The 22,244-nt window shown below is 46.6% G+C and overlaps 1 protein-coding gene across 1 annotated transcript; it reads left to right on the top strand.

Moving 5' to 3' along the window:
* Positions 1-20,131: 20,131 nt before the first annotated feature.
* Positions 20,132-20,827, top strand: LOC139254287 (putative nuclease HARBI1). The gene has a single exon (XM_070873659.1). The coding sequence runs from the start codon at positions 20,132-20,134 to the stop codon at positions 20,825-20,827; it is 696 nt and encodes a 231-aa protein (XP_070729760.1).
* Positions 20,828-22,244: the final 1,417 nt, after the last annotated feature.

The raw sequence follows: 22,244 nt of genomic DNA, 5'->3' as shown, positions 1-22,244 counted from the left end.
CATAGGTAAAAAAAGGGATGAGTTCCTACGAAACGAATTTAAGGAGCTATGAGCTAAATTAAAAAGTAGGACCTCAAAAGTAGTAATCTCGGGATTGCTACCAGTGCCATGTGCTAGTCAGAGTAGGAATCACAGGATAGCGCAGATGAATACGTGGCTTGAGCAGTGGTGCAGCAGGGAGGGATTCAAATTCCTGGGACATTGGAACCGGTTCTGGGGGAGGTGGGACCAGTACAAACCGGACGATCTGCACCTGGGCAGGACCGGAACCAATGTCCTAGGGGGAGTGTTTGCTAGTGCTGTTGGGGAGGAGTTAAACTAATATGGCAGGGGGATGGGAACCAATGCAGGGAGACAGAGGGAAACAAAAAGGAGACAAAAGCAAAAGACAGAAAGGAGATGTAGAAAAGTGGAGGGTAGAGAAACCCAAGGCAAAGAACAAAAAGGGCCACTGTACAGCAAAATTCTAAAAGGTCAAAGGGTGTTAAAAAAACAAGCCTGAAGGCTTTGTGTCTTAATGCAAGGAGTATCCGTAATAAGGTGGATGAATTAACTGTGCAAATAGATGTTAACAAATATGATGTGATTGGGATTACAGAGATGTGGCTCCAGGATGATCAGGGCTGGGAACTCAACATCTCGGGGTATTCAACATTCAGAAAGGATAGAATAAAAGGAAAAGGAGGCGGGGTAGCATTGCTGGTTAAAGAGGAGATTAATGCAATAGTTAGGAAGGACATTAGCTTGGATGATGTGGAATCTATATGGGTAGAGCTGCAGAACGCCAAAGGGCAAAAAACGTTAGTGGAAGTTGTGTACAGACCTCCAAACAGTAGTAGTGATGTTGGGGAGGGCATCAAACAGGAAATTAGGGGTGCATGCAATAAAGGTGCAGCAGTTATCATGGGTGACTTTAATATACACATCGATTGGGCTAACCAAACTGGAAGCAATACGGTGGAGGAGGATTTCCTGGAGTGCATAAGGGATGGTTTTCTAGACCAATATATCGAGGAACCAACTAGGGGGGAGGCCATCTTAGACTGGGTGTTGTGTAATGAGAGAGGATTAATTAGCAATCTCGTTGTGCGAGGCCCCTTGGGGAAGAGTGACCATAATATGGTGGAATTCTGCATTAGGATGGAGAATGAAACAGTTAATTCAGAGACCATGATCCAGAACTTAAAGAAGGGTAACTTTGAAGGTATGAGGCGTGAATTGGCTAGGATAGATTGGCGAATGATACTTAAGGGGTTGACTGTGGATGGGCAATGGCAGACATTTAGAGACCGCATGGATGAACTACAACAATTGTACATTCCTGTCTGGCGTAAAAATAAAAAAGGGAAGGTGGCTCAACCGTGGCTATCAAGGGAAATCAGGGATAGTATTAAAGCCAAGGAAGTGGCATACAAATTAGCCAGAAATAGCAGCGAACCCGGGGACTGGGAGAAATTTAGAACTCAGCAGAGGAGGACAAAGGGTTTGATTAGGGCAGGGAAAATGGAGGACGAGAAGAAGCTTGCAGGGAACATTAAGACGGATTGCAAAAGTTTCTATAGATATGTAAAGAGAAAAAGGTTAGTAAAGACAAACATAGGTCCCCTGCAGTCAGAATCAGGGGAAGTCCTAACGGGGAACAAAGAAATGGCAGACCAATTGAACAAGTACTTTGGTTCGGTATTCACTAAGGAGGACACAAACAACCTTCCGGATATAAAAGGGGTCAGAGGGTCTAGTAAGGAGGAGGAACTGAGGGAAATCCTTATTAGTCGGGAAATTGTGTTGGGGAAATTGATGGGATTGAAGGCCGATAAATCCCCAGGGCCTGATGGACTGCATCCCAGAGTACTTAAGGAGGTGGCCTTGGAAATAACGGATGCATTGACAGTCATTTTCCAACATTCCATTGACTCTGGATCAGTTCCTATCGAGTGGAGGGTAGCCAATGTAGCCCCACTTTTTAAAAAAGGAGGGAGAGAAAACAGGGAATTATAGACCGGTCAGCCTGACCTCAGTACTGGGTAAAATGGTGGAATCAATTATTAAGGATGTCATAGCAGTGCATCTGGAAAGAGATGACATGATAGGTCCAAGTCAGCATGGATTTGTGAAAGGGAAATCATGCTTGACAAATCTTCTGGAATTTTTCCAGTAGAGTGGACAAGGGAGAACCAGTTGATGTGGTATATTTGGACTTTCAGAAGGCTTTCGATAAGGTCCCACACACGAGATTAATGTGCAAAGTTAAAGCACATGGGATTGGGGGTAGTGTGCTGACATGGATTGAGAACTGGTTGTCAGACAGGAAGCAAAGAGTAGGAGTAAATGGGTACTTTTCAGAATGGCAGGTAGTGACTAGTGGGGTACCGCAAGGTTCTGTGCTGGGGCCCCAGCTGTTTACACTGTACATTAATGATTTAGACGAGGGGATTAAATGTAGTATCTCCAAATTTGCGGATGACACTAAGTTGGGTGGCAGTGTGAGCTGCGAGGAGGATGCTATGAGGCTGCAGAGTGACTTGGATAGGTTAGGTGAGTGGGCAAATGCATGGCAGATGAAGTATAATGTGGATAAATGTGAGGTTATCCACTTTGGTGGTAAAAACAGAGAGACAGACTATTATCTGAATGGTGACAGATTAGGAAAAGGGGAGGTGCAACGAGACCTGGGTGTCATGGTACATCAGTCATTGAAGGTTGGCATGCAGGTGCAACAGGCGGTTAAGAAAGTAAATGGCATGTTGGCCTTCATAACGAGGGGATTTGAGTACAGGGGCAGGGAGGTGTTGCTACAGTTGTACAGGGCCTTGGTGAGGCCACACCTGGAGTATTGTGTACAGTTTTGGTCTCCTAACTTGAGGAAGGACATTCGTGCTATTGAGGGAGTGCAGCGAAGGTTCACCAGACTGATTCCCGGGATGGCGGGACTGACCTATCAAGAAAGACTGGATCAACTGGGCTTGTATTCACTGGAGTTCAGAAGAATGAGAGGGGATCTCATAGAAACGTTTAAAATTCTGATGGGTTCAGACAGGTTAGATGCAGGAAGAATGTTTCCAATGTTGGGGAAGTCCAGAACCAGGGGTCACAGTCTAAGGATAAGGGGTAAGCCATTTAGGACCGAGATGAGGAGAAACTTCTTCATCCAGAGAGTGGTGAATCTGTGGAATTCGCTACCACAGAAAGTTGTTGAGGCCAATTCACTAAATATATTCAAAAAGGAGTTAGATGATGTCCTTACTACTAGGGGGATCAAGGGGTATGGCGAGAAAGCAGGAATGGGGTACTGAAGTTGCATGTTCAGCCATGAACTCATTGAATGGTGGTGCAGGCTAGAAGGGCTGAATGGCCTACTCCTGCACCTATTTTCTATGTTTCTATGTTTCTATTGAGAATTTGAGGGATTCCTACAACAAATGCTGAGAGACTTTTTTGTACTGGACATTGGCCATGAGGTAATCCTTCACAAACTGTTGACTGTTGAAACTCCGAATCTAAGTAAAGCCATAATGATAGCCCAGGCATTTCTGTCCACCAGCGACAACACCAAACAGATTTTGCAGAGTAAAGAAATTTCGGCCAGTACTATGCACAAAGTAACTTCGTTTTTGAGCAGGAATATATATGGCAGAACATACACGCTGGCTGCTGCTGCACGACCTCAGATGACCTCGAGTCCGCCATCAAGCGTTAATGCGAGGCAGTTAACACCTTGTTGGTGCTGTGGAGGTGATCATCGGCCCCATCAATGCCGCTTCAAGCACTATGCGTGCAACTGTTGCAGAATAACAGGACACCTCCAGCGAAAGTGCAGATGAGCTGCAAACCCTGCAAACACTGCAAACCACCACCTTGCAGAGGAAGATCGATCTACTGTGGCTCAGGCTGAATTGGAGACTCCTAGCGAGAAGGCAGAAGTGTACGGGGGACACACAATCACCACGAAATGTCCATCAATAATGTTGAAAGTTGAACTGAACGGAATTCCAGTGACTATGGAACTGGCCACGAGTGCGAGTCAGTCCATCATGAGTAAAAAGGCCTTCGACAGGCTGTGGGGCAACAAGGCACACAGGGCCAAGCTCAAGCCCATTCACACCAAACTAAGGACTTACACCAAGGAATTAATCCCTGTAATTGGCAGTGCCGAAGTCCAAGTCTCCTATGATGGAGCAGTGCCAGGGGATGGCCCCCCATTGTTTGGCAGAAGCTGGCTGGAAAAAATCCGCTGGAACTGGGACAACATCCGAGCGCTTTCGTCCGTCGATGATGCCTCATGTGCCCAGGTTCTGAGCAGGTTTCCATCGTTGTTCAAGCCAGACATTGGAAGCTTCTTGGGGGTGAATGTGCAGATCCATTTGGTTCCCGGTATGCAACCCATCCACCACAAGGCACGGGTGTTACCATACATGATGAGTGAGAAAGTGGAAATTGAGCTCGACAGGCTGCAGCGAGAAGGCATCATCATGCCGGTGGAATTTAACGAGTGGGCCAGTCCGATTGTCCTGGTACTTAAAGAGGACGGCATGGTCAGAATTTGTGGGGACTATAAAGTAACAATTAACCGTTTTTTGCTGCAGGACCAGTACCCGCCACCCAAGGCAGACAATCTATTTGCAACCCTGGCTGGAGGGAAGACGTTCACCAAGCTGGACCTGACCTCGGTCTACATGACGCAGGAGCTGGAGGAGTCTTCGAAAGGCCTCACCTGTATCAACACGGAAAAAGATCTGTTCATCTATAACAGATGCCCGTTCGCGATTCAGTCGGCTGCGGCAATCTTTCAAACGAACATGGAGAGCCTGCTAAAGTTGGTTCCTCGCTCCGTGGTTTTCCAGGACGACATACTGGTTACAGGTCGGGACACCATTGAGCACTTGAAGAATCTGGAAGAGGTTCTTCGTCGGTTGGATCGAGTGGGATTCGGGTTGAAACGCTCGAAGTGTGTTTACCTGACGCATGAGGTCGAGTTCTTGGGAAGAAGAATCGCGGCAGACGGTATCAGACCCACCGACGACAAGACGGAGGCCATCAAGAACGCGCCGACACCACAGAACGTGACGGAGCTGTGGTCGTTCCTGGGACTCCTTAACTATTTCGGTAATTTCCTACCTGGGTTAAGCACCCTGCTAGAACCCCTACATACTGCGTATGGGAGATGACTGGGTATGGGGGAATTCACAAGAAGCCTTTATGAAAGCCAGAAATCTATTGTGTTCAAACAAACTGTTTGTCCTGTATAACCCGTGTAAATGATTAGTGCTAGCTTGCGATGCGTCGTCATACGGGGTCGGGTGTGTGTTACAACAGGCTAACGAATCGGGGATCTTGCAACTGGTCGCTTATGCATCCAGGAGTTTGTCCAAGGCCGAAAGGGCCTACAGCATGATTGAAAAAGAGGCTCTGGTGTGTGTTTACGGGGTAAAAAAAAATGCACCAGTACTTATTTGGCCTCAAGTTTGAGCTTGAAACTGACCACAAGCCGCTCATATCGCTGTTCTCTGATAGCAAAGGGATCAACACCAATGCCTCTGCCCTCATCCAAAGATGTGCGCTCATGCTGTCAGCATACAATTATGTAATCTGCCACAGACCGGGCACAGAGAACTGCGCTGATGCTCTCAGTCGGCTACCATTGCCCACCATCGGGGTGGAAATGGCACAGCCAGCGGACTTGCTCATGGTAATGGATGCATTCGAAATGAAAAGTCCCCCGTTATGGCCTGCCAGATTAGGACCTGGACCAGCCAGAATCCTTTACTGTCCTTGGTAAAAAAAACTGTGTCCTCCATGGGAGCTGGTCCAGCGTCCCAGCGGAGATGCAGGAGGCGATTAAGCTGTTCCACAGGCACAAAGACGAAATGTCCCTGCAGGCAGACTGTCTGTTTTGGGGTAATCTCGTAGACTTGCCCAAGAAAAGCAGAGATACGTTCATTTGTGAACTGCACAGCACCCATCCAGGCATTGTAATAATGAAAACCATAGCCAGATCCTGTGTGTGGTGGCCCGGCATCGACTCAGATTTAGATTCATGCGAGCGCCAGTGCAACACTTGCTCTCAGCTGAGCAATGCACCCAGAGATACACCACTAAGTTTGTGGTCGTGGCCCTCCAAAGCGTGGTTGAGGATCCACGTGGACTATGTGGGTCCATTTCTGGGCAAAATGTTCTTGGTTGTCATGGATGCTTACTCAAAATGGATTGAATGTGCAAATAATGTCTGTAAGCACGTCCACGGCCACTATTGAAAGCTTATGAGCCATGTTTGCCACGCACGGCCTGCCTGATGTCCTAGTCAGCGACAAAGGGCCGTGTTTCACCAGTGCTGAATTCAAGAAATTCATGACCCGCAATGGGATCAAGCACGTCACATCTGCCCCGTTCAAGCCTGCATCCAACGGCCATGCAGAATGGGCAGTTCAGACCATCAAGCAAAGCTTGAAACACGTGTCGGAAGGCTCCCTGAAGACCCGACTATCTCAAGTACTGCTCAGCTACCACACCAGACCCCAGTCACTCACCGGGGATCCCCCAGCTGAGCTGCTCATGAAAAGGGCGCTCAAAACAAGGCTCTCTCTTGTCCACCCTGATCTTAATGATCACATGGAGGGCAGGCAGCATCAACAAAATGTGCACAATGACCATGCAAATTTGTCACGCGATATCGAGGTCAAGGACCCTGTATTTGTACTCAATTATGGACATTGTCCCAATTGACTCGCTGGCATGGTCATAGCCAAAGAGGGGAATAGGGTGTTTCAGGTCAAATTGGCCAATGGACTAACGTGCAGAAAACATTTGGACCAAATCAAATTGCGGTTCACCAACAGCTACGACCAACCTGAAGAAGACACCACTAACTTTGACCCTCCAACACACACACAAGTGGTAACTGACATCATGGTTGACCACGAAGCCGAACTCACCATCCCCAGCAGCCCAGCAAGGCCGGCTGCCCAGCAGCCCAGTGAAGAACTAACCAACTCACCCACACCCGCATTTGTACCGAGACGATCGACAAGGGAGTGAAAAGCCCCAGATCGTCTCACCTTGTAAATAAGTGTACTATTGACTTTACAGGGGGGTGATGTTATGTATTTAACCCCTTGCAACCTATATCACACTACCACTAGAGAGCCTACCTGTTGGAGTCACAAGGGATCCCAGCATCCTTTGGGAGCACTGTATAGAAAGAGGCCACCCACGAGGTACTGGCACTCTGGAGTCTTATTAAAGGAGCTAAGGTCACACTTGCTCATTGTACACAATACTCAGTTTTATCCTTTATTATGAACGCATCAGTTGCAGCCCAGGGGTAGTGTGCTGACATGGATTGAGAACTGGTTATCAGACAGGAAGCAAAGGGTAGGAGTAAATGGGTACTTTTCAGAATGGCAGGTAGTGACTAGTGGGGTACTGCAAGGTTCTGTGCTGGGGCCCCAGCTGTTTACATTGTATATTAATGATTTAGACGAGGGGATTAAATGTCGTATCTCCAAATTTGCGGATGACACTAAGTTGGGTGGCAGTGCGAGCTGCGAGGAGGATGCTATGAGGCTGCAGAGTGACTTGGATAGGTTAGGTGAGTGGGCAAATGCATGGCAGATGAAGTATAATGTGGATAAATGTGAGGTTATCCACTTTGGTGGTAAAAACAGAGACAGACTATTATCTGAATGGTGACAGATTAGGAAAAGGGGAGGTGCAACGAGACCTGGTTGTCATGGTACATCAGTCATTGAAGGTTGGCATGCAGGTACAGCAGGCGGTTAAGAAAGCAAATGGTATGTTGGCCTTCATAGCGAGGGGATTTGAGTACAGGGGCAGGGAGGTGTTACTACAGTTGTACAGGGCTTTGGGGAGGCCACACCTGGAGTATTGTGTACAGTTTTGGACTCCTACGTTGAGGAAGGACATTCTTGCTATTGAGGGAGTGCAGCGAAGGTTCACCAGACTGATTCCCGGGATGGCGGGACTGACCTATCAAGAAAGACTGGATCAACTGGGCTTGTATTCACTGGAGTTCAGAAGAATGAGAGGGGATCTCATAGAAACGTTTAAAATTCTGACGGGTTTAGACAGGTTAGATGCAGGAAGAATGTTCCCAATGTTGGGGAAGTCCAGAACCAGGGGTCACAGTCTAAGGATAAGGGGTAAGCCATTTAGGACCGAGATGAGGAGAAACTTCTTCACCCAGAGAGTGGCGAACCTGTGGAATTCTTTACCACAGAAAGTTGTTGAGGCCAATTCACTAAATATATTCAAAAAGGAGTTAGATGTAGTCCTTACTACTAGGGGGATCAAGGGGTATGGCGAGAAAACAGGAATGGGGTACTGAAGTTGCATGTTCAGCCATGAACTCATTGAATGGCGGTGCAGGCTCGAAGGGCCAAATGGCCTACTCCTGCACCTATTTTCTATGTTTCTATGTCTACGTTTCTAAATGCACCAAACCATGAAGTGCCAGGATGCATGTTCGTGCCTATAATGCTACATGTGCTAAATTCTTGATCCCAGCTATAATGCCATGAAGAGGTGTCAAATTCAGAGAAGAGACTTCCCACTGGGAAAGATGGGAAAACTGGAAGGAGAGTAACCATGGAGGAGCCTTGTGGCTTCCAAATACCCAGTTTCAGAGTGACATTGGTAGAGGCCTGGGAGTTGCACGTCAACTCAACCTTTTGACCAGGAATGAAGTGTGGTACAGGGAGACCCAAGCAAAAACACAATTCCTTAGAAAAGAGGAAACAACCTCAAAACTAAACATTGTATAACATTTAATGTAAACAACTAATCTATCCATAAAGTTATAAAGGTGTAGAAGTAATGAGTTACAAAATGCTAACACGCAGATCGAGCATTTGCATTCCCCGAATGAAAAGGCACTTTTTATTTATTAGTAAAAACGTACTAATTGGAATTCAATATGCTGATTTTACCGATTAAACAGGCATGGTTAACTCTGTGAATAAAAACACGATTTTATCACAGGTAAGCACTATCTAATGTACCTGGGTTGCTGTTGAAATAATTGTAGTTTTAGAGGGAAAATACTTTGTGAAGTTACTGATATCACACTGAAGACCTCTAGCTCCATCTATCCAGTGTCACTGTACTACTACTTGCAAAACAACATGATTTCCAGCTAATAAACATAGATGAAGCAGAACCAGACAATAGGAGACTGCAAAATATCAATTTTAAAAAGTCCTTCCTTCCATTTACAAAAAGAGTTGATGCTGCCAGCACAACTTACCAATGTAAATCGACATAAAAATCTGAAGGTACAACTCATCAGTAAAAGCAAAAAGGTCAAAAGCCCATATCAACATTGAGCTGAATAGCATTAAAAGTAGTTATGAATTAGTACAGCAAATGGTAAGCCTAAGGATAATGCAATTCAAACAATAAATAATTCAGTAGATTACTGTGTATTTTAGTTTGCAGAGCTATTATATTTATCTATGCTGTTATTTTGCTTACAGCAGAATTATTCAAATGACAAAACATTGAAGTGAACTACAGTTGTTCTCAAGGCTGGTACTCATAATTGTTCAACTGCACACAAGAAAATCCATATACTATAAAGTAAACTATATTAGCATTTAACCCATTGAGCACTCAACATCTGGTATTTCAGATTAGACTTTGAACAACTGCTCAGACTGCAGCCTAGGTGATACCTGTACAACACAGATCCCCCTTGGGTGCTTGAACTTAGCTTGTGGTGTGCAGTAGACACTTTTACAGCTGCAGGTAGAGCCGCCTGGGCAGATGACGATGACCGCTACCCCCACCCCACCACCCACCGGCCCCCGCTTCCCTCCTCCTCCCATGGCAGCTTTGATGAAATGCACTGTTCTAATACACATCTCCTCACTGAGATCTTCATAAACTGTGTTTCCTGTAAATTCTTTTGGGGAGGGGTGATACCTTAAGAAATCCCTCCTCTTGATATACTCTACTCTCCTTTCCTTCACCCTGTATTGCTCCTTTTCTTCCAATTAAAATTGCAAACAAGTGAATGCCTGTTGGGAATCCGTATCTGGTTCTCAGAATCTCTGATGAGAGCAAACATTTCCCAGTTGTCTAACAGGCCCTCAGGCCATTAATGGCAAGTCCAGCTCTGTATAGGTGCAAGGCAAAGAAAAATACTTTAAGTGTATCAAAGGGTGAAGTCATGGCAGGAGAGCTCGGTCACGTGATATGCTCCTCCTGTACCATGTGGGAACTCAGGGACACTTCCGGTGTCCCTGACGACTATGTGTGTGGGAAGTGTATCCACCTCCAGCTCCTGACGGTCTGCGTTGCGGAATTGGAGCTGAGGGTGGATTTACTCTGGAGCATCCACGATGCTGAGAATGACGTGAGTAGCACGTGTACCGAGTTGGTCTTACCGCAGCTGAAGGGTCCACAGCCAGATAGGGAATGGAAGACCAGCAGGAAGAGCAGTGCAAGGAAGGTAGTGCAGGGGTCCCCTGCGGTCATCCCCCTGCAGAACAGATACACCGCTTTGAGTACTGTTGAGGGGGATGACCCATCAGGGGAGGGCAGCAGCAGCCAAGTTCATGGCACCGTGGCTGGCTCTGCTGCACAGGAGGGCAGGAAAAAGAGTGGGAGAGCGATAGTGATAGGGGATTCAGTGGTAAGGGGAATAGATAGGCGTTTCTGAGGCCACAACCGAGACTCCAGGGTGGTATGTTGCCTCCCTGGTGCAAGGGTCAAAGATGTCTCGGAGCGGGTGCAGGACATTCTGAAAAGGGAGGGTGAACAGCCAGTTGTCATTGTGCACATTGGTACCAACGATATAGGTAAAAAAAGGGATGAGGTCCTACAAGACGAATTTAAGGAGCTAGGAGCTAAATTAAAACGTAGGACCTCAAAAGTAGTAATCTCGGGATTGCTACCAGTGCCACGCGCTCGTCAGAGTAGGAATCGCAGGATAGCGCAGATGAATACGTGGCTTGAGCAGTGGTGCAGCAGGGAGGGATTCAAATTCTTGGGGCATTGGAACCGGTTCTGGGGGAGGTGGGACCAGTACAAATTGGACGGTCTGCACCTGGGCAGGACCGGAACCAATGTCCTAGGGGGAGTGTTTTCCAGTGCTGTTGGGGAGGAGTTAAACTAATATGGCAGGGGGATGGGAACCAATGCAGGGAGACAGAGAGAAACAAAATGGAGACAAAAGCAAAAGACAGAAAGGAGATGAGTATAAAAGTGGAGGGCAGAGAAACCCAAGGCAAAATACAAAAAGGCCCATTGTACAGCAAAATTCTAAAGGGTCAAAGTGTAATAAAAAGGCAAGCATGAAAGCTCGGTGCCTCAATGCGAGGAGTATTCGGAACCGAGGAGAGGGCTCTGAGCTAGTTAGAGTGGGTGAGAGCTCAAATGAACAGGACCCCAAGAAAGAATGCAAAAGGCAGGAGGCAACAGAGCAGAGTAGCACTGGGGTAAGTGTAAACCACAAGGTGATAGGAAGGGACAATATGTATGAATATAAAGGGGCTGCAGGAGGGGTCAAAACGAAAAATCATGGTTTAAAAACTAGTATTAAAACACTCTACCTAAACGCACGCAGCATTCGAAATAAAGTAAATGAGTTGACGGCACAAATCATTACAAATGGGTATGATTTGGTGGCCATTACGGAAACGTGGTTGCAGGGAATTAAACATACAGGGGTATCTGATAATTTGGAAAGATAGACAAGAAGGGAAAGGAGGTGGGGTAGCTCTGTTAATAAAGGATGATATCAGGGCAGTTGTGAGAGACGATATTGACTCTAATGAACAAAATGTTGAATCATTGTAGGTGGAGATTAGAAATAGTAAGGGGAAAAAGTCACTGGTGGGCGTAGTTTATAGGCCCCCAAATAGTAGCTTCACGGTGAGACGGACAATAATCAAGGGAATAATGGAGGCATGTGAAAAAGGAACGGCAGTAATCATGGGGGATTTTAACCTACATATCGATTGATCAAATCAAATCGCACGGGTAGCCTGGAGGAGGAATTCATAGAATGCATACGGGATTGTTTCTTAGAACAGTATGTTACAGAACCTACAAGGGAGCAAGCGATCTTAGATCTGGTTCTGTGTAATGAGACAGGAATAATACACGATCTCCTAATAAAAGATCCTCTCGGAATGAGTGATCACAGTATGGTTGAATTTGTAATACAGATTGAGGGTGAGAAAGTAGTGTCTCATACTATGCTTAAACAAAGGGGACTACAGTGGGATGAGGGCAGAGTTGGCTAAAGTAGACTGGAAACACAGACTAAATGGTGGCACAATTGAGGAACAGTGGAGGACTTTTAAGGAGCTCTTTCATAGTGCTCAACAAAAATATATTCCAGTGAAAAAGGGCGGTAAGAGAAGGGATAACCAGCCATGGATAACCAAGGAAATAAAGGAGAGTATCAAATTAAAAACTAATGTGTATCAGGTGGCCATGGTTAGTGGGAAACTAGAAGATCGGGAAAATTTTAAACGACAGCAAAGAATGACTAAGAAAGCAATGAAGAAAGGAAAGATAGATTACGAAAGTAAACTTGCGCAAAACATAAAAACAGATAGTAAAAGCTTTTACCGATATATAAAACGGAAAAGAGTGACTAAAGTAAATGTTGGTCCCTTAGAAGATGAGAAGGGGGATTTAATAATGGGAAATGTGGAAATGGCTGAGACCTTAAACAATTATTTTGCTTCGGTCTTCACAGTGGAAGACACAAAAACCATGGCAAAAATTGCTGGTCACAGGAATGTGGGAATGGAGGACCTTGAGATAATCACTATCACTAGGGGGGTAGTGCTGGACAGGCTAATGGGACTCAAGGTAGGCAAGTCCCGTGGTCCTGATGAAATGCATCCCAGGGTATTAAAAGAGATGGCGGAAGTTATAGCAAATACATTCGTTATAATCTACCAAAAGTTTCTGGACTCTGGGGAGGTACCAGCGGATTGGAAAGCAGCTAATGTAATGCCTCTGCAACTGTACAGGGTATTGGTGAGGCTGCACCTGGAGTACTGCGTTCAGTTTTGGTCACCTTATTTAAGGAAGGATATACTAGCTTTAGAGGGGGTACAGAGACGATTCATTAGGTTGATTCCGGAGATGAGGAGGTTACCTTATGATGATAGATTGAGTAGACTGGGTCTTTACTCATTGGAGTTCAGAAGGATGAGGGGTAATCTTATAGAAACATTTAAAATAATGAAAGGGATAGACAAGATAGAGGCAGAGAGGTTGTTTCCACTGGTTGGGGAGACTAGAACTAGGGGGCACAGCCTCAAAATACGGAGGAGCCAATTTAAAACCGAGTTGAGAAGGAATTTCTTCTCCCAGAGGGTTATGAATCTGTGGAATTCTCTGTCCAAGGAAGCAGTTGAGGCTAGCTCATTGAATGTATTCAAATCACAGATAGATAGATTTTTAACCAATAAGGGAATTAAGGGTTATGGGGAGCGGGCGGGTATAAGTGGAGCTGAGTCCACGGCCAGATCAGCCATGATCTTGTTGAATAGCAGAGTAGGCTCGAGGGGCTAGATGGCCTACTCCTGTTCCTAATTCTTATGTTCTTATGTTCTTATGTTTTCTGTACCACCATCAAACGCTGCTCCAATTTTCAGCAGGCTTCAATCTCCAAAGTAAAGCACTTCCACCAGTCCCAGCAGGTGCTGGCAACAGATACACCTCTTTTAGCTTGTTGTTAATCACCCTTAGTGGAATGGCAGTGCAAGTCATAGGTTCTAGGCACTTGAATACCAGTCATCTTTATTTTTTAATAAAGGGCTCAGCAGTATGCGCATATGGAAAGCCCAAAATCACAATGAAAATTACAGCAATGCCATCATGGGGCAGAAACCCAACAGAAATTGGTTCTGCCAAAAAATACATACAAAACTGTCAATGGCCTAGAAATCCCGGCCTCTCCAGATGTGTATGGAGTGTGTACGGACCCGGGAAGGCATCGCAAAAGCCAGTTTTCAGCGTACAATGCGCATTTGCTGAAAAATGGCTTTTCCGATCTGTCAAGCTACAGCTTGACAAATCCTCTGCATCTCGTCAGCCAGGACATTCGCATTGGCAAGATTGTGGTATTTACCCATATCTTGCCCAGCGGATGTCCTGAAAACTCTTGCGCCTGATAAAAGCAGGCGCATAGCCTACTTTTACAGGTGTAACAGTTTTAAAACATACAAAAACATAAAATAAAATTTTAAAAAACACATTTCATTGTTAAAAACCCTACATACTAAGGTAAGTTTATTTTAAACCATAATTTAAAAAAAAAATTTAAAAATTGGAAAAATATATATTTTTTAATAAGACATTAATAACTTTAATTTAAATTAATCTTAAATATCTAGTGAATTTTTTCTATTTTTTATTGGTGTTTGGGGGTTGTTTCTCAGTTACAATAATGAGAACTCCTACTTATGGAGTTCCTATTGTCATGAATGAGAAAATACTGTACCTGGATTGGCTGCCCAGAGCCATGTGACTGCAGCTCCAACTTACATCCGTCCAGACATGCACGCGCTCCGACACACAGTGAGTGGAGGCCTCAGGACCGGGACCTCTCATGGGCGCAGCAGGAACAGGTAAGTGCGCATCTTTTTTCCCAAAGTCAGTCGTTCGTCCGCGGGAAGGCTTCGACCGGGATTTCTAGGCCAATATGCTGCTTTTCAGCCTCAAACTCACCAGACCTCACGTGGATTTGGGCCAATTTTTGGCCAATGAGATGTCTGGGCAGATAGAGAGAAATTGTTCCCATTGGCAGAAGGGTCGAGAACCAGAGGACACAGATTTAAGGTGATTGACAAAAGAACTAAAGGGGATGTAAGAAAAAACTTTTTTACACAGCGAGTGATTAAAATCTGGAATGCACTGCCGGAAAGGGTGGTGGAGGCAGATTCAATTTTACCTTTCAAAAGGGAATTGGATAAGTATCTGAAGGAACAAAAATTGCAGGGCTACGGGGAAAGGGTAGGGGAGTGGACTAGCTGAGAGTTGGCATGGGCTCGATGGCCAAATGGCCTTCTTCCGTGTTAACCATTCTATGGCCCCAAGTTTTGACATGATTTGCTCTGGATTTTTAGGAGCAATTGGTGTAGAACGGAGTATCTTAGAAATCGGAATTCTCGCCATTTAGTTTGCTCCAGTTCTAGTCAGTTAGAACAGTTTCACTTTGGAACAGAATTTTTTTTTCAAAAGGGGGCGTGTCCGGCCACTTATGCCTGTTTTCAAAGTTTCGTCAGTGAAAACTTACTCCAAACTAACTTAGAATGGAGTAAGTGAAGATTTTTGTACGCTCGAAAAAACCTTGTCTACACTTTAGAAAATCAGGCGTAGGTTACAAATCAGGCTTAGGGAATGGTGGGGGGGGGGGGGGGTTTAAAGGGAAGTTTACAAACATTAAACACTTCAGTTTTACAAATAAAGAGCCATCATCAATAATAAATGATAAAAACACCAATAAATCAACCAATAAATCAATCAAAAAAAATTAATAAGAAAGATTTTTTTTTAAATCAATAAATAAAACATTTTCTACTCACTGACTGCAGCACCGGGAGCCCTCCAACAGCGTGCTGGGATGCCCCCCCGCCCCCACCAGTGTGTCTCTGTCAGTGTCTCTATCTCTCTGTCTGTCTGTCTGTGTGTGTCTCTCATTCTCTGTGTCAGTGTCTGTGTTTCTGACAGCAAGGGGAGGGGGTAGAGGGTGAGAGGGGGGGAGCAGAGGGAGTGATGGGGGAGGGATGGGGGAGAAGGGGGAGGAGGAGAAGGGGGGAGGAGGAGGAGGGGGTGGGGGGGAAGGAGATGGGGGGGAAGGAGATGGGGGGGGAAAGGAGATGGGGAAAAGGAGATGGAGGGGGGGAAAGGAGATGGGGGGCGAAAGGAGATGGAGATGGGGGGGAAAGGAGATGGGGGGGAAGGAGATGGTGGGGAAAGGAGATGCGGGGGGGAAAGGAGATGGGGAAAAGGAGATGGAGGGGGGGAAAGGAGATGGGGGGGGAAAAGGAGATGGGAGGGGGGGGAAGGAGAAGGGGGAGGGAGGCTGAACGGGCCGGGCCCGAGACTTCGGGCGGGGCCCGTCCGCAGCACCAGATTTACAGGTAGGTGGCTTTGGGTCGGGTCGGGGGGAGCGCGGGTCAGGGGGGTGGTGGGAGGGAGGTCGGTCCGGTTCGGTCGGGGGGAGGGAGGGAGAGGGAAGTCAGGTCGGGAGGAGGGAGGTCAGGTCGGGTCCAGTCCGGGTGCGGGGGGGGGAAGCGGGAGTCGGGTCGGTGTCGGGTCCGGTCTGGGGGGTGGGGGGGGAGCAGGAGTCGGGTCAGGGTCGGGGTCGGGTCGGGTCCAGGGGCGGGGGGAAGCAGGAGTCGGGTCGGGGTCGGGGTCGGGTCCGGTTTAGGGGCGGGGGGTGGGGGGGGGGGGAAGCGGGTGTCGGGTCCGGTCCGGAGGCGGGGGGGGGCGGGGGGGCGGGAAGCGGGAGTCGAGTCAGGTCGGGAGGAAGCAGGAGCTGGGCGTGGGAGGAGCCTTATTCACGCAGCCCCAGTGAGGCCATTCGGCCAGGGCTAGGGGCTGCGTGCTTCGGGCCCCTCCCACACAGTTTTGGGCGCCTGGAGCTACTGAACATGCGCGCCCACTGTAGCGCGCATGTGCAGAGGTCCCGGCACTGTTTTCAGCGCAGGGACCTGGCTCCGCCCCCTATAGCTCGTGCTGCGCTGCGCCGAAGGCCAGAGGACCTGTAGGGAGCTGGAGAATCTGTAAGTTTTTTTTAGGTGCGCTTTGTGGCGCGAAAAATGGGCGTCCAGGTCGGGACTGCGCCATTCTAGGCGCGGCTCGAAACTTGGGCCCCATAATTCTATGAATGTCGGGTGCTATATAAATACAGGTCTTTGCTTCTTTACTGGAAACATTTAGGTAAAACCTGCAGATTATATAATACACCACTGACATAGTATTTTTTTTCCTTCTTGCATCCAACTCCAAACGTTTTCCTTGTAAAATTCAGCAACCACAGTAGATATAGAAGTGCTGCCATATTAATGCTATTGCTAATTTGTTTTTAACCAGAATTAATGTGATGTGAAACAGTGTTGAATGATTTCTAGAAGTTTACAACAAGTGAAATGTGTTGTTTCTAATGAAACATAACCTGAATACACAATTGCAGTTTGCAATAAAATAGGAATCATAAGATGCACTTCCAAGCCATTACTATATGAGACTGAAGTTTGAGTGCTGAAAATATTAATGTTCAGTTACTTTCAATTTAAAAGCTGAATGATGCTGGGAATTACTGTGTTCTGATTTCTCTATAATATTATGTGGGCATTAATCAAGGGCTGATGTAGCAGTGCATAAGCTAAAGGTCTGCATATGTTTAAATACAATTTTACTTCTTCAGTGTTATTCCTAATAATACGTTATCGTTGCCACCCTTACACTACATGGTACAGGTATATGAACTGCATACTCTGTGTAAAGACTAACATACTGTTGGGATTAAGGTGGCACAGTTTGTTGATATTGCTGATCACTAAGATATAGATCATTCCCAGGATTTTCCACAGTTCTGATTTCAATCGTGATATCAGGGAGATTTAAAAGCAGAGGCCAGGCACTACCACATAGGAATGGAAGAAATAAACAGTGGTCAAGTCACCACATGTTGCCTTCTTACAGTTCCTACTCTGCAGGTACAGAGCAGCTTTGGGATAAATCTAACGAGTTAGTTAAAAGACCTAAAGAGGAGTAGAATATTGTTATAACCTTTCATGAAAAATAAGAGAATAGAAGGAAACATACACTAAAGTGTAAAAGAAAATAAACAGAGGGAGGTACATATACCTGTACCATGTAGTGTAAGGGTGGCAACGATAAAGTATTATTAGGAATAACACTGAAGAAAATGAGTGAGTCAGAATGAAAGAACCAAAAATAGAAGGAACAGGAAAAAACAGAGATTAAGACAAATGAAGAGAACAGCAGAAATAGAGAGTGAGAGAGAACAGTAAGACAGCAAGTTGAATTTAGTTATGGTTCAATATTATTACTGAATCCACATAGCTGAGAACACACAAGAAAGCATATGGTTTACTAAATGGATCATTTCCAGCTTTGTATTTAACACTCAGTATGTAACCCAGGCAGTCACTGGGAGTACAAAGTCTGACACCATGGAAATATTTATCTTTCTGCAACTAATGATGTTGAGCAAACAGAATGACAAATACAAACTGAACCTGCAATGAAATAAAGATTAGCAATTCAAATATCTACCATCAGCCTACTTATCTATTCTGAAATAAAAAAACACTGATTTCCTGAAGAAAGAAAATCTTCAAGATCATCAAACTTTAACTCTTAAATATATAAACTGGGAGATAAAAATAACAAATCTTTGACTCCGACCTGACAACATTTTGACATCCTAATCACATATAGCCAGTCTTTACTGATCCTTGGCTTCAATAGCTAAGCAAAAAGTCAAATCTTGCATTTAAAAACAAAACTAACAACTTGCATCATTTCCCGATTAACATGCTTATCAGCAGCAGCATAAAAAATTGTAATATCCTATGACTAACCAGATTGAATAGAATTAGAAGTACAATTTTTAGAATTCACATAATGCTACCACCAAAAATCTCTTTTCCACATGAAATAAATCTAAATGCTGCTGGGTTTTTTAACACTATATTTGAATGTGTAAAGTGCATATAGTATATTTTAATCAAAAGTCCTTTTTATCTAACACAGATTAGAGAAACTATAGAGCAGTAATGTTTTAGTTATCAATAGGTATAAATTGCTTTCTTCTGTCACAAGTCTGTCTGCTGTATCAGGATGAATATGGCTGATGAACAAAACTCCCATTGTCTTAATGACTGGAAAGTCAAATTCTAAAACTGTGGCTACAAGAGAGGCCTTACCAAATAAGGCACCAAAAAGGCTTCACAGATGTCCCTATCCCTAACATTAAAGGAAAGTAGAACAGATGTACTGTAAATTAACTCAGAATAATACAATGAATTCTTTCATAGAATGTGTAATTTTTTTCCTTTGGATAGCAGATTAGCTATTACTGCATGACTCTTCAGAGGTCTCAGAGCCGAATTTGCCCCTTCTGTTAAGAGCAGTTACCGTCTCAAAGAGGCGGTAATGGGGCGGTAATGAGTTTTCGTCCAATCGGTGCGGACTCTCCGACAATCGGGACATTACCCTTGTGATTTTCTGAGGCGGAGAACCTGACCACCCCACTCCCCCCACATCTGCCCTGCTCCTGTGTGCTCGGCGATACTGACCTCATCAGAGCGCGCACCACCTGGTCCAAATCCCGAAGTGACACTGCCCTCAAATAGTCAAATAGTCGATGGACTGCTTGTCGGTGCCAGCAATAGATTTTTTTGGGCGGTGTACAATCTGCAATCGAAACCGCCAGTGGTCTTTAAAGGCGTACTGCGGCTCGCACCATTGTTGTCAGCCAAATTATTGTTGAGTGTTGATGCTTTGAATGTTTAGCCTCTAAATCAGGATTCAAAGATTACTGGGCCTCACTTTGCATAGCCTGCAATACCAAACCTTGTTCCAAGAGCTAGCATTGGCAGAGTAGGCCACTGCTTGCAAATAATGAGGTCAGTCCTGGCAGTGGACTGCCTCCTCCAAATTGTGCACAGCAGGGTGGTTCGCAGAAGAGAGTAACGCGCCAACTACAGATGCAGAGGCAGCGGGAGAGGGACCCAGATAGGATGGGACAGCGAGATGGAGAAAACCATGGAGATGGCCATATATCTGCAGACAGAGAAGGACATGAAGAAGGAAAGACAGTGAGGAGGAGGGTCAGGGACAGCGACAATAATAGTAGAGGGAGAGGGACATGGAGAGGAGAAGGCAGCACCAGCAGCAGTCTCTGCAGACACTGGTCATCATTGAGGTCCATATAGGAGAACTGTTGCGGAAGAACCTTGGACGATAGGGCCTTCTGCAACCACATCTGTGTCTTCCTCTGCCACCTTCCTCATCCCCTTCTGCCAGATATTTGCCAGCACCAGGATGCAGAGGCTCAGGAGCAGCCTGACCAGGAGGCAAAAGGGGAAGAGGAAGGTGGCAGAGGAAGACACAGATGTGGTGGCAGAAGGCCCTATCGTCCAAGGTTCTTCTGCAACAGTTCTCCTACATGGACCTCAATGATGACCAGTGTCTACAGAGACTGCAATTCAGAAAAGACGTGGTGACGGAGCTGTGCCATCTCCTCCAAACAAGGGTGAAGACAGCTCTATTAGTGGCATCAAAGGTCACCATCGCCCTGAATTTCTATGCCACTGGAACTTTCCAAGGAGCCACAGCAGATATCTCCATCCTCTCCCAATATGCTGCGCATTGTTCCATCCGTCAGGTCACAGATGCTCTGTACAAGAGGAGGAGGGACTACATCTCCTGTCCAATGACCAGAGAGAAGCAGTTCAAGCGCTCCACTGGCTTCTCGAGGATAGCGGTGTTCCCCAGGGCTCAAGGTGCCATAGACTGCACCCACGTGGCAATCAGGGCGCCGCAGAACAATCCGGAGATCTTCAGAAACCGCAATGTCCAGTTGGTGTGCGACCACAAGCACCAAATCATGGCCGTTGATGCCCAGTATCCTGGCAGCAGCCACGATGCCTTTATCCTGCGGCAGACTGGTGTGCCAGGTCTGTTTGAGCCACCAAATGAAGGTGGCGGATGGCTCCTACGAGATAAGGGGTACCCACTCCCCTTCGCCACCCCACCACTCCTGCACAGCAATCGTACAATGAGTTTCAGCCACCAGGTGCATCATTGAACGGACCATCGGAATCCTTAAACAGCGGTTCTGCTGCCTGGATCACTCAGGAGCAGTGCTGCATTGCATGCCTGACCGGGTGTCCTGATTCGTCGTCGTCTGCTGCATGCTTCTCAAACTGGCAATCATGAGGCCACAGCCATTGGCCGACAATGTACCAGTAGCACCTGAGGAGAAGGAGCAGGAGGAAGAGGAGCAGGAGGGGAAGGCGGCGTCACCATCCTGATCCTACAAGGGACATCCAAGACTGTCTCATTGCTGCTCGTTTCCACTAAGTTGGTCGCCACTTCCAGCTTCATCTGTGCAACCCCATGGCCACACCAATGAGCCTTTCCACACATCATTCCCCACACTGAAATGAGGCACAACAACAGATATTAAAGTTTCAAATAAACATTTATACAACAAGAACATGCAGCAACAACATCAACATTTTCAATTGCCCTTGTGCATATCCTTATAACGCCTCTTCCATCTACCTACTCTACAACTACGCTGCAGCATCTCCTCTGTGGCTGCAGTGCTGGAAGGCTTCTCTGTTTCACCTTCAGACGTTACAGATGTCCTTCTAGGTCGCCCTCGACCAGCTCTGGCCCCAGAAGGGCCAGCTGCAGACTGGCTCGCCTCAGCTTCGGCGCCAGCACTTTGGATTGGCTGGGTGCAAGCCATGGCTGGTTGCAATGACGGAGTGACAGGGCTGAGATCCGGAATGCTGTGATCCTGGGAGAGCACAGCACGCTCCGGCTCCAATGATTCGGGCGCCACTCTCCTAGGGCAGCACAGTTGGGTGGGCTGCTGCGACGCCGTCAGATTCCCGGTGGACTGTGGTGGATCCAGCGGCGATGGCAGCAGTCAGAGCTTGCGTGGCATCGAGCTGAGACTGCATGAGAGCAGGCACAGACCCAATGCCACCAGACACTGACTGCATGACAGCAGTAAGACACTGCACGGCCTCGGCCTCTTGCTGAGGCTGCGTGAAAGCATTCTGAGCTTCCACGCCAGCAGCCATCCTCTCCAAGACAGCACTAAGAGGTTGGGTCACTTTCCGCCTGTGCTGTAATGGCAGCTGCCACATCGCCCACGACACACATCATGAGATCTGGATCCGCACGGTCACTCTGGGAGTCCAACAGCGTCTATACAGTTGCAATGATGGGCTCCATGGTGTACGCAAAGCTGTCTGCACTGTGGGAGGCGGACTCCTCCACGCTCCTGACCACTTGCAACAGGCTCTCGGGCACCCTTGCTGTTGCCCTTACCATCTCCGAGTGCATGGTCAGCACCCTTTGTTCGAACGCCTCCACATCGAGGTGCTCATCTGAGTCCTGAGCAGCAGAACTCGCGTGCGAACTTGCCCTCCGAGAGCTGGCTCCCGAGGTTCCCTTTGCCCTTGAGCATGCTGCAGCCCACTCGACCC

The sequence above is a fragment of the Pristiophorus japonicus genome, chromosome 3 (genome assembly GCF_044704955.1).
Source record: "Pristiophorus japonicus isolate sPriJap1 chromosome 3, sPriJap1.hap1, whole genome shotgun sequence".
In the NCBI taxonomy this organism is placed as follows: Eukaryota; Metazoa; Chordata; class Chondrichthyes; family Pristiophoridae; genus Pristiophorus; species Pristiophorus japonicus.
The sequence above is the reverse complement of the archived record's forward strand: the minus strand, read 5'-3'. Positions and strand labels throughout refer to the sequence as shown.

Coding starts and splice junctions, on each gene's coding strand:
- LOC139254287 (XM_070873659.1), top strand. CDS start 20,132: ATGTGGTGGCAGAAGGCCCTATCGTCCAAGGTTCTTCTGCAACAGTTC.